General features: G+C 59.5%; 2 protein-coding genes across 3 annotated transcripts in view; both read right to left on the bottom strand.

Moving 5' to 3' along the window:
- On the bottom strand, window positions 1-4,172 carry LYL1 (lymphoblastic leukemia associated hematopoiesis regulator 1). The gene is made up of 4 exons (XM_011994888.1): window positions 3,540-4,172; window positions 1,810-2,168; window positions 1,630-1,721; window positions 1-712 (listed from the first exon to the last, which is right to left on the bottom strand). Exons 2-4 carry the CDS (start codon window positions 2,142-2,144, stop codon window positions 297-299), a joined length of 843 nt encoding a protein of 280 aa, XP_011850278.1. The 5' UTR covers window positions 2,145-2,168; window positions 3,540-4,172; the 3' UTR covers window positions 1-296.
- Window positions 4,173-5,915: 1,743 nt separating this feature from the next.
- The window catches only part of TRMT1 (tRNA methyltransferase 1 homolog (S. cerevisiae)), a 13,670-nt gene continuing 11,883 nt past the window's right edge, over window positions 5,916-7,702 (bottom strand). The window contains exons 14-16 of one of the 2 annotated variants that reach the window (XM_011994887.1): window positions 6,502-6,621; window positions 6,282-6,411; window positions 5,916-6,096 (exon numbers count right to left, since the gene is read on the bottom strand). In XM_011994887.1, coding sequence (XP_011850277.1) covers window positions 5,950-6,096; window positions 6,282-6,411; window positions 6,502-6,621 — 397 coding nt within the window. In that variant the 3' untranslated portion in view covers window positions 5,916-5,949. The remainder of the gene's footprint in view (window positions 6,097-6,281; window positions 6,412-6,501; window positions 6,622-7,702) is intronic. The other variant, XM_011994886.1, reaches the window with a different exon arrangement.

Below are 7,702 nucleotides of genomic sequence, written 5' to 3'. Positions count from 1 at the left end.
TTGGGTCCTGTGACTGCTCTGCCATGTTAGTTTGCCAACCGCGCCCCTGCGAAGGGGAACCAGGCAAGGCCACTTCCACAGGGCGGTGGGTGATTTTTTTTTTTAAGAGTTTGCGGGTCCCTTGGGGGGCGATGATCACCCTTCCGGACCCCCGAGACCTTGCCCCTGACGTCTTCACTGGTCCTTCTTCGGGGGAGTTCGCACCCGAACACGCGCAGCACGTCCACTGCCCTTTCCTCGACGGCCCTGGGCCGAGTCCCTGGTGCCCTCCGGCTCAGAAATGCTGGCGCGTGCGGTCACCGCACCTCTGGGCTCAAAGCGGTTTGCTCCATCTTTATTGGCCGGGCCGCCGCACCGGGGCTGCCGTCGGGGTCGGCCGGGGGCGCGGGCTGCGAGCGCGCTGCCACTTCGGCCCTGCGTCCGGATCCCCGGCGGGCGTCGTCGTCTGGGACCCGGTGCACCGGCCGTTTGCGGGGCCCGGGCGGGGTGGGGCCTGCGGCCAGAGCTGCCGCTTGGTCGCGCAGCAGCCGCACCAGGAAGCCAATGTACTTCATGGCTAGGCGGAGCACCTCGTTCTTGCTCAGCTTCCGGTCGGGCGGGTGCGTCGGCAGCAGCTTCCTCAGCTCGGCGAAGGCGCCGTTAACGTTCTGCTGCCGCCAGCGCTCCCGGCTGTTGGTGAACACGCGCCGGGCCACCTTCTGGGGCTGGTGCCCTGTGGACAAGGAAGGCCGGGTTGGCGCCATGGCCCAAAGGGCAGCCTCTCCTGCCCTCCCGCTAGGCACGCAGCACCCTCCTGAGAACTTAAACCCAGGCCATGGGCTGGGACTTTCTCCACCCAAGGGGTCCACGGGTAGCTCTCCCCACCCCTCCCAGAAGCCACCCAGACAAGAATCATCACAGGCCCGGCCTGCGGACAATGGCCTGCTGTGTCTGTGACTATGGGCTCCTTTATGTCAATGACTGAGATTCCCTAAGGAAAGATTTCCTGGTGGTGGTTTAGGAAGCTGTCCCTGGGGACTTCATTCAGAGTGTGCCCAAGTGTGGCTGGCTGGGTGTGTGTGCTCGTGGGTCTGAGAGGTCCTCTCATTATGACTGACTGTCCTGTGTCTCATAGGCTGTATGAGACTCTTATGTCTCATGGCTGTGGTTATGTGTGATGTTGCCATGTGGCTGTTTCATGAGTGGCTGTGGTTGTGTGGCTGATTCTTGTGTGGCCATGGTCCTAAGTGGCTGTGGTCCTGTGGCTGTCTTGTGTGTGGTTGTGGTCCTGTGGCTGTCTCTTGCATGGCTGTGGTCTTGTGGCTGTCTTTTGCGTGGCTGCACGTTCTAGTGGAGCTGTCATTTTGTGGCTCCCATACCTGGTACGGCATGCTCTGTTTTGCCATGACTGCGGCTACAAGGCCTGGCCTGTTGCGTGGCAGTGGTTGTGTGGGGCTGGCTATGGGACTGCGGTTGTGCACATGGGTAGAACCCGTGTGGGCTGTTCTCTGTGTGTGCTGGAAGCACTTCTCCCCAAGGTGGGAGTAGAGGACAGACATGAGCCCCACACAGAGACAGCCCGGCCTTCCGTGCACCCACAAGTGCACACACAGGCACGCAAACCCACAAGGCACACAAACCCACACTCACCCTCAGCCAGGTCCAGCTCACAGTGGCTTGGTCTCCGCTTCAGCCGGCTGCTAGGGAAGACGCTAAAAGGTCCTGCTGGCCCAATGTAGACACTGTAAGGGGTCGTGGGTCACTAATGCCTTGTGGGCAAGGACCCTGGCCCCCAATCCCCACCCCACCCCGCCCCAGCTCCCCACTGACCTGTTGAGGAAGGGGTGAGGGTGGTAGTGCAGGGCCAAAGTGGGTGGGGCAGTTCCCAGGGTGGAAAGTTGCAGCAGCGGGGGCCGCAGGGTGCCCAGCTCTGTGGTGGGCATGGCTGCCCCTGGGGGCCTGCTGTGGCCCAGGCTGATCACTGGTACACCAGGTGGCAGCCTGGGGGGCGAGGAGCCTCCTCGGTGGCCCACCTCCTCCACCTGCGGGGGCCCAGGTGAGGCAGGCTTAGGGGGTGGGGCAGGCGCTGGGCTGGGGGCACACACCATCTCTGCCTTCTCAGTCATGGTGGGGCCCACCTCTGCCTGTGCCTGAGGCGGGCACATGGACCCCGACGTGGGGGTACTCACCTGTGGGAAAGAAGGCAGCCAGTGGGAAGGAGGACTAGGTGCCCCGCTCCCACCTTCTTAGCCCAAAAAACCCCTCAAATGGGAAGGGGGGGGGAAGGAGGAGGGGAGGGGTTTCAGTAGGCAAAGGCAGATGGCAGGGGCAGGCCCAGAAACTTCCAGGACATGGGAGGGGTCCTGCATTAGAGTAGGAGGCGCCCACCTAGGTGCTAGGCAGCGCACTGTCCCTGCGCTCTTTGTGACCCAGGAGGGGCGCTGTTGCCCCGCCTCGGAGCAAATATTCCTTCTGCCAGAATTCCCTCACCTCTGCAGCCTGGAGGGAACAAGACAGGGAGCCCCTAACTGATCCTGGGATCTCCAGAAACCCCAAGATTAACCCTGTTACCCTCAGATCTAAAGATCCGATCCAGAGACTCCTCATTGACTCACTGATGCCATGTGAGCTTGGAATCCCCCTAAGATGGACTCTGACCTTTCACAGATGCCCCCCACCCCCCACCCAGGCTGACCCTCTGCACCTCAGGAATGACCCTGTAGTTCTTCCCATTGCTGTCCCTGAAAGTGCTCTGTAATTGCTCTAGTGACCCCCACTCCTACTGCAAACGTCCCCCATAGCAACCCTGTGACCCCACTACTGACACTATGACCTCCAATGCTGACCCTAGACCCCCAAACACTGACCCCACTGCCCAGTCCAGTCATGTCCCAACCCTCCCTCTGGCTTGGAAGCCCCCACCCTCATCAGCATCCACACTTTTTAAAATTTGTTTATTTTTTAGATACAGGGTCTCCCTCTGTTGCCCAGGCTGGAGTGCAGTAGTGCAATCATAGCTCACTGCAGCCTCAAATTCCTGGGCTCAAGCCATCCTCCTGTCTCGGCCTCCTGAGTAGCTGAGAGTACAGGCATGTGCCACCATGCCCAGCTAAATTAAAAAAAAAAATTAATTTTTCAATAGAGACAGGTTCTCACTCTGTTGTCTAGGGTGGTCTGGAACTCCTGGGCTCAAGTGATCCGCCTCAGTCTCCCAAAGTGCTGGGATTACAGGCATGCACCACCATGCCCCTCCATCATCCACACTTTTGCATACTGTTTTGACATCCCTGTTTGCTCTTGGTTCCAGAGTCCAGGATGTCCTAGCAAGGTGTGAGACTCTTGGCCCCTCTGCCCTGTCTTCCTCAGCTAGGGCCTGGGGAAGCAGGCCTGGCCCCTCACAAGTAGGTCCCTGCTGATGGATGGATGGATGGATGGATGGATGGATGGATGGATGGATGGATGAATGAATGGATGAATGAATGAACGAACGAACGAACAAAGGAATGCAGGCTGGGTCCCAGGCCTGGGATCCTCCACCTTTAGGCCATTTCCCTTCTTACCCCAGCACTGTTCCTGCAGCCTGGTGAGTGCCCTGGCTCTGTCCCGTCAGGGTTGGCAGTCTGGGCCAGGGTGTGGTTTCCAGCGTCAGGCCAGGCTCTGCTGTCTCGCTCGGGTCCGGCCTCAATGCTCCAGGCCCCGGCGCTGGGCCGCGCCTCCTCGTGGGCCTTGGAGGGCCAGGATAGCCGAGGTCTCCGCTTAGGTCTCCTCCAGGGAAAGTGAGCGGCTCCTGGGCCGGCCTTCCCTCTCCCCGCCCCCGGCGGCCCGGTTTCCTCCCTCTCACCCCTGGCGGCGCAGCGGCCGGAGGATGCTGGCCCAGGGCAGATAAGGGCCGGGCTGCCTGGCCGCGCCTGATAAGGAGCCGGGCTGACCCCGGAGGAAACCAGCGGGCGGGGACCTAGCAGCGCGGGCCTCCCGGCCCCGCCCCCAGCCGGCGCTGGCAGGACTCGGTCCGCCACCCCTCAGGGCTTCGCCTTCCGCTCCCCCAGGCACTGGAGGGACTCCGGGCCTCTGGGGACCCGGGCCCGAGGGCAGCCGGGGAGGAAGGTGCCTGGATGCACACAGGGGGTAAACTGAGGCAGGGAAGCTGCCTCCTCTTATGTCCTCTGAGTCTGCCCTTTGGCTTTGAACACTCCCTGCCCGAATGTCAATGCTGATGGGGGTGAGGGAGAGCCCTTTCCGGCCCGTTGGGGCCGCGTGACCCTGGGCCCCCACCTTCTCCTGTCTTCACCCAGCTTGGTTCCTCTTTTTACAGAGGCCCTTCCCGCCTCTCCACCACCCCTACCCGGGAGTGGGGCACCCAAAGGGAAACAGTTCTAACAGTCTGGCCTTGGGTGTCCAGCCTGGGCAGGTGTCCCAAGCCCTCAGCACAGTATCCACATATTTCCAAGCCCAGGAGGGTGAGAGGAAGTGCCATGGCTGTCGGGGGTGGGGTGGGAAGTTGGATTTCCCAGGGTGCTGAGGCTGGTGTGACCTTCCAGTAGATGCCCAACAGGTCCCCACAGTTCTAGGCCTCTTGGCTACAGCATCACATAACTCCAACTTGGTGGTCCGTGGCCCTCACCCCACAGCACCCGACCCCTTCATGGGGGGCAGGTATCCTGGCTTGGTGGTAAACCTCAAGACCCCACTGGAGCTTCCCACAGGGAGAGGCTCTGGGCACAGCCAGGCCGCAGCAGCTACAGGACTGCCGCCCACTTGTGATACTCATGCTTTGGCCCATGTGTGTGTCTGGGCAACTGCAAGAGCCCCCAGGCAGGCACCCAGCACCAGGACTACTACCACCCCCCCAGGAATGGGGCGGAACACAGGACCTCACGATCAACACCTCCATTGCTTTCCTCCAAAGAAGCAGGAACTAAAGTTTTATGCAATAAAGGCCAGGCGTGGTGGCTCATGCCTGTCATCCCAGCACTTTGGGAGGCTGAGACTGGCGGATTGCTTGGGCTCATGAGTTTGAGACCAGCCTGGAAAACATGGCGAAACCCCATCTCTACAACAAATACAAAAATTAGCTGGTTGTGGTGGTGTGTGCCTGTAGTCCCTGCTACTCTGGAGGCTGAGGTGGGAGCATGGCCTGAGCCTGGGAGGTGGAGGTTGCGGTGAGCCAATATTGCACCACTGCACTCCAGCCTGGGCCATCCATACATCTAGACCTTGCCTCAAAAAAAAAAAAAAAAAAAAAAAAAGTTTAAGCACTGAAACTAACTCTGATATTCCTACAAAGAGGGTCCTAAGATTAGCCTCATTACATATGGGGATGAAGGGCACAGGAGCCAGAGAGGGGATCCTGCCCCAGAACTCTTCCTTAACGTTACTAAAGCCCGCTCTGGAGGGCAGGGAGGGGTACAGCTCCCCCTCACTGGGTGTCTGGGCAGCAGCCTGCGAGGTCCCTCTTTGTGTGCACGCCCCCTCGGGCCTCAGGGCAGGAAGCACCTGGTCTGGAGCGGATGCACAGGGCGCCTGGTTCCGGTCCAGCTTCCGCCACTGCGGCCCCTGGAGAGCTGGGCCAAAGAAACCAGGCGGCGAGGAGGCAGCAGCGCGAGGACACGTGGGGGTTACCGGGCTGGAGCGCCCCCCTATGCGCAAGCCCGCGGCCTGGAGCGCGCTGAAGGTGGGAGGGGGAAGAGGCACAGAACCCCCCGCGGGAGCCAGCGCACAGCTGCCGCACCGTGGCCACTTCGGGAACCGCAGGCTCCGACTCTGGGGTGGCTCAGTGACCCTCGCTGCAGAGGGGCCGACCACTGTGCAGATGGTCAGCTCCTACCTCCCATACAGGCTCAACACTCCAGTCAGGCAGGGGCGAACGACCCCCAGAGGAAGACAGGAACAGATCCCAGTCATGCAGCTGTATGGACCAATACACAAATCACAGGCAATCGGGAGAAGGTGACGTGACATCTCTTTATTGGTTCAGTCTATGCCTGGCCTAGCGGCATCCCCAGGTCCATGGGGGCTCTGGTTGGAGGTCTCTGGACAGTCAGGGACAGCATCAGCAGAAACCCTGGGTGGCGGGGGGCTGTGGGAGTAGCAGCAATGGTCCCCGCGTTGACAGGTGCCCTGGTGGGAAGATGGTGGGTGTGAACCCCTGCCTCGAGCTCAGCAGCCCCTGATGGGTTCCTTTCCTGGAATGGGAAGCCCACTCCCAAGCACTTGCCTGGCTCCAGCTCCCCCAGTTCTCTCCCTGTTGCCCAAAGGGGAGACTCACATGTCCTGTCGTGGGAGAAAGGGAGGAGGGACCTTACCTCCTTAAACCTCTTGCAAGGAAATGTCTTGAGCCGCGCAGCCCGCTGGGCCGCATCTTCCGGCGGCTCCTTCCGCTTGTTCTGAAGCAGCCTGCGTCTCTCCTCCATAGCTTCGTCGGCCGCCTTGCCCCTGTGCGAGGGGAGGAGTAGGTGGGACCTCATCTGCCCTTTACCTCTGCTTTCCCTGGCTGAGCCCCACCCCAACTCTACCACCACTCACCCTGGCCGGGCACGAGGCCGGGGACCCCAGTTGGCCTCCGGGTTGGCCTGGAAGCGCTTGAGTCCTCGCTGGCGGGAGCTGGGGTTGGCATCTTCCCGGATGGTGAAGTTGGCCTGCAGCCTAGGGAAGCAGGGGTGGGGCGTCAGGACTGGGGGCAGCTGCCACACGAGTGTGTCCCAACTCCCCACAGGGCCTGTCCGCCTCCACCACACAGCACGAGGTGTCTGCTCATGTCAGGATTCTCTCATTCATCTAATAAACATTTTTGGTTTTTTTTTTAAAGAGATAGGGTCTCTGCCAGGCACAGTGGCTCATGCCTGTAATCCCAGCACTTTGGGAGGCCAAGGCGGGTGGATCACCTGAGGTCAGGAGTTGGAAACCAGCCTGGCCAACATGGTGAAACCCCATCTCCACCAAAAATACAAAAATTAGCTGGGCGTGGTGCCGGGTGCCTGTGATACCAGCGACTTGGGACGCTGAGACAGGAGAATCACTTGAACCTGGGAGGCGGAGGTTGCAGTGAGCTGAAATCATTATCACTGCACTCCAGCCTGGGCAAGAGAGTGAGCCTCCGTCTAAAAAAAAATAATGAAATAAAGATACACGGTCTCACTCTGCTGCCCAGGCTGTAGTGCAGCGGTGTGATCGCCATCAAAGCTGCAGTCTGGAACTCCTGGGCTCAAGCAATCCTCCTGCCTCCTCCTCAAGCTCCTGAGTAGCTGGGACTGCAGGCAGGTACCACCATGCCCAGCTAATTTTTTGTTTTTTTGTAGAGATGGAGTCTTACTGTGTTGCCCAGGCTGATTTCAAATTCCTGGGCTCAAGCGATCTTCCCGCCTTGGCCCCCAAAGCACTGGGGTTACAGGAATGAGCCACCACGCCTGGCCCTAATAAACATTTTTATTTAACGACTGTGTGCCTGCATTGTTCTCAGTGCTGGGAATAGACAGTGAACAAAATGGACAAAAAGCTACCCCTGGTATGCTGATAATGCTAATTTTCTTTTCCCTTTTTTTTTTTTTTTTTGAGACGGAGAATGCAGTGGTGCAATCTCGGCTCACTACAAACTCTGCCTCAGGTTCAAGCGATTCACCTGCCTCAGCCTCCCGAATAGCTGGGACTACAGGCATGTGCCACCACGCCTAATTTTTTTTTTTTTTTTTGTATTTTTAGTAGAGACAGGGTTTTGCCATGTTGGCCA

The sequence above is a fragment of the Mandrillus leucophaeus genome, unplaced genomic scaffold (assembly GCF_000951045.1).
Source record: "Mandrillus leucophaeus isolate KB7577 unplaced genomic scaffold, Mleu.le_1.0 Scaffold463, whole genome shotgun sequence".
Classification (NCBI taxonomy): Eukaryota; Metazoa; Chordata; class Mammalia; order Primates; family Cercopithecidae; genus Mandrillus; species Mandrillus leucophaeus.
Note: the sequence above shows the minus strand (reverse complement) of the source record. Positions and strands in the feature narration are given on the sequence as shown.

What these genes read in the sequence shown, in the direction of transcription:
- LYL1 (XM_011994888.1), bottom strand. Translation starts at nt 2,144, where the DNA reads ATGTGCCCGCCTCAGGCACAGGCAGAGGTGGGCCCCACCATGACTGAG. An exon ending in CCTCACCCCTTCCTCAACAG is followed by an intron (nt 1,722 to 1,809) that starts GTCAGTGGGGAG and finishes GACCCCTTACAG; the next exon opens with TGTCTACATTGGGCCAGCAG. An exon ending in TGAGCTGGACCTGGCTGAGG is followed by an intron (nt 713 to 1,629) that starts GTGAGTGTGGGT and finishes CCTTGTCCACAG; the next exon opens with GGCACCAGCCCCAGAAGGTG.